This window comes from Limulus polyphemus, unplaced genomic scaffold (assembly GCF_000517525.1).
Source record: "Limulus polyphemus unplaced genomic scaffold, Limulus_polyphemus-2.1.2 Scaffold1573, whole genome shotgun sequence".
Lineage (NCBI taxonomy): Eukaryota > Metazoa > Arthropoda > Merostomata > Xiphosura > Limulidae > Limulus > Limulus polyphemus.
In genome coordinates, this window is record NW_013667183.1 from 2,558 (window position 1) to 5,628 (window position 3,071).

The following is a 3,071-nucleotide window of genomic DNA, read 5'->3' on the forward strand; positions in this document are numbered from 1 at the left end:
TTGAAGTTAACGTTCGTTCGTTACAGTGTTGTTTTAGCGCAAGTATTGAGATTAAGTGTATCGCAGAGTTATATTCGGAAAGAATAAACCAGTTTTATTAAGTAAAGACTTGTGTCGTTAAAGTTTCGTCGGAACGAAGTTACGGAAAGTTAATTAACAAACGGAGACGTAACAATATCTTATTTAAAAAAAAACATTTAGTTTTAGAATAAAGTATGCAACAGTGATGGCCCACCAGAATTTGACTCCATATCCAAAAGCTGTAATGTTTAAGAGAATTAAAATAGGGATTTGTAGTTTGAGGAAATAATGTCAACACTATACCTCAAACCTTCAGCTTCTTTGTTTACTTTTTGCGATTACATTTTCTCTTTAAGCTACTTATCTTGTTTCTGTGTTGTTTTGAAGATCCCTATTTCCCATTTTTAAATTAACAGTTTTCAATAATCTTGTATTAACGTGTTTAAACCGGTCTATTTTCAAGAAACTAAAAATGTTTCCACAGTCTTATTTCCTATTGTAGTAACACGTCATGAACTTCTAGAAGGATCCTGTCCCTTCCTGAATGCTCTAGCGTTTACTAGATTTCGGTGTTATTTTATATATAAAACGGTCAAGACGTGACGGCAACAATGTAGTGTGTAATTGAACTGCGGACAGAGAGAGAGACGTTCGTTGTGAATTATAGCGTTTGTTATAGCGTGACTGTGGAAATTAAGTGTATTGCAAGGTTGTATTTAGGAAGAATAAACCAGTTTTATTTAAGAAAGGACTTGTATCGCTAAAGTTTCTTCAGAAAGAAATTATACGGAAAATTAACTAACGACCGGAGGCGTAACACTATTTTTAAAACTAATCTCAAGTTGAGGGCGTTGTATTGAGTTATATATTAATTATTGTATTACCTAAAGTTTTGGTGTTATGAAAGCAGTGACTTAGTTATGTCCAGTTATTTTACTACAAGTGATATGTTGATAATACTTTATCAGTTTGTAGAAAATAAGTGTTAATTTTCTTCTTTATTGCATGAATCAATGTCATGTATGTATTAATTCCACTGCTGAATAAAAAATGGCCTTTTTTAGATAATCTTATAACCCGTGAAAATGCATGGAACATTATCGTTTAATTTTGTCACTTTGAGGGTTTTGTACCGTCTAACTACAAAGAAAATCACATACAAGTTTGTGTACACCTTACTTACATATCATTGCAAACTGTTGATAAGCTACAAACAGAATTAAAACCATCAAAGAAGTGTTTACGTTAAATACTTACCCAGTTGATTTTATTAAGATAGATTTCTGAACAAAATCGTCATCCCTGTAAATAATTAATGCACTGTGCCCAAACTATCATTGATTTTAGTGTTTCGTCATTCAAAACATCAGTTTTATTACTAAGAAATGTAATTACCTTTTCTTTTAGGAATCCACCGTACTATCTTAATATAAATTGGCGGTAAACATTAAGATATCAAGCTTTTGATATGTAGAAAATAGCTGTAAAATAATACAGTAAAATAATACATGACTGTTGTTCAATGTCAAATGGAAATAATTCAAATTGTAGCTAATAAACAATAAATTGGTTTATGTCTACTAAACTGATTTTGTATTAAATATTCTTTTTTTTTTCATATTGGCTCATGTAAAGAACCTAAACAATAAATGAACTGAGTTATGCCACAAATTAGCGATTCGGTATAAGCTGGTGGAATAGCTATTAAGGCAACAAAAATACAAGACTAAATAATACGTTTGAAACGCATGTATTCTGAAAGTTCTTGTCTTAAGTAGATGCACTGGATGATGCAGCAAACGCTTTAAATTGCGAGTCAAAAAAATTCAAAGTATCATCCTAAAGACAGTTAATTATCTGTGACATATACGTCAGGCAACAATGTTTTCATTTATCACAACCACCACATTTTAACTTTAATAAGTTAACGTTTCACATACTTAAAAAAGAAGCTGTATGAACTTACTCTTGTATTTCTGTGAAGAAGGGAGATTGTCGTAAGGATATATAGCTACAAGAGCTCCTCCATGAAGATTAGCTGATAAAACAAAAGGAGTTCCACTCAACCATTTCTTAACAGCTAATGTTTCAGGTTGCTCCTTTTCTTTGTTTTCTTCAAAATAATCTGGAAAGTTCCGATTTAAATCATAGCCGTTTCTGTTGTACCTGTAACGATGTAAAATGACCTGTTAAACGTTGTTCCAGAAAACGTTCTTTTTCTTTGTTTGTTTTTTCAGCGCAAAGCCACCTTGTGCTATCTGCTGCGCTCGTAGCCGGGAATTAAACCCCGGCTTTTAGTGTTATAAGTCCGTAAACTTATCACTGACCCATTGGGGGAAGAAAATGTTCTGACCATTTTGATTATGATAACATTCAATTACTTATAATAAAAAATGTAAAATTACAGGCCTGTACGCACAATGTTTGAAAGGGGTTCCAATTTGTGAGATCCAAGTCTACACATATTGTGCGAAGCCCAATCACCATGCAAAGTATGCTAATGCTACAGCGGTCTGGAGGCATGCATCCCCAGAAAATTTAAAAAAAAATAAGTGCTATAAGGTTAAATCTGGAAGAAATTCTGCATGAAATATTTCTTAGACAATTGCAAGCTGTTCACATAAAATTCACAAATATCCAATGAAAAGTCAACAAATCATCATTCTGTTGTAATGCTGCATGGGGAGCTAGACTTAAAATATTATAGTAAAGTACTTTACTATCTACATGCAGAGTTGATATTAATTGTTAAGTTATATTACTAATTGAAACAACTCTGTACCACAATAGTATATTAGTTATTTCAGTCATTGGCTATCATATACGTACATGTATGCACTAATGAAATAAATATCTAGTATTGCGTGGAATGTTCTAGACTTCTGTCGGGGTATAAATACGCGTCGAAAGATTATTTAGATATATACTGCGTGATTGGGAATTTAGCGATAAAGAGCGTATAGTGACGATTTTTAAGGTGAAATTATCACAGATTGTATTTTAATAACAGAGCAAGGACAATTCGTCTTGTCAGTTGTATTCTAAAATAA

At 32.2% G+C, this 3,071-nt stretch overlaps 1 protein-coding gene across 1 annotated transcript in view; it reads right to left on the reverse strand.

The window, feature by feature from the left end:
* LOC106464156 (carboxypeptidase M-like) overlaps positions 1 to 3,071 on the reverse strand; it is a 21,382-nt gene that overhangs the window by 2,153 nt on the left and 16,158 nt on the right. Inside the window, exon 5 of the mRNA XM_013924277.2 lies at positions 1,988 to 2,187. Coding sequence (XP_013779731.1) covers positions 1,988 to 2,187 — 200 coding nt within the window. The remainder of the gene's footprint in view (positions 1 to 1,987; positions 2,188 to 3,071) is intronic.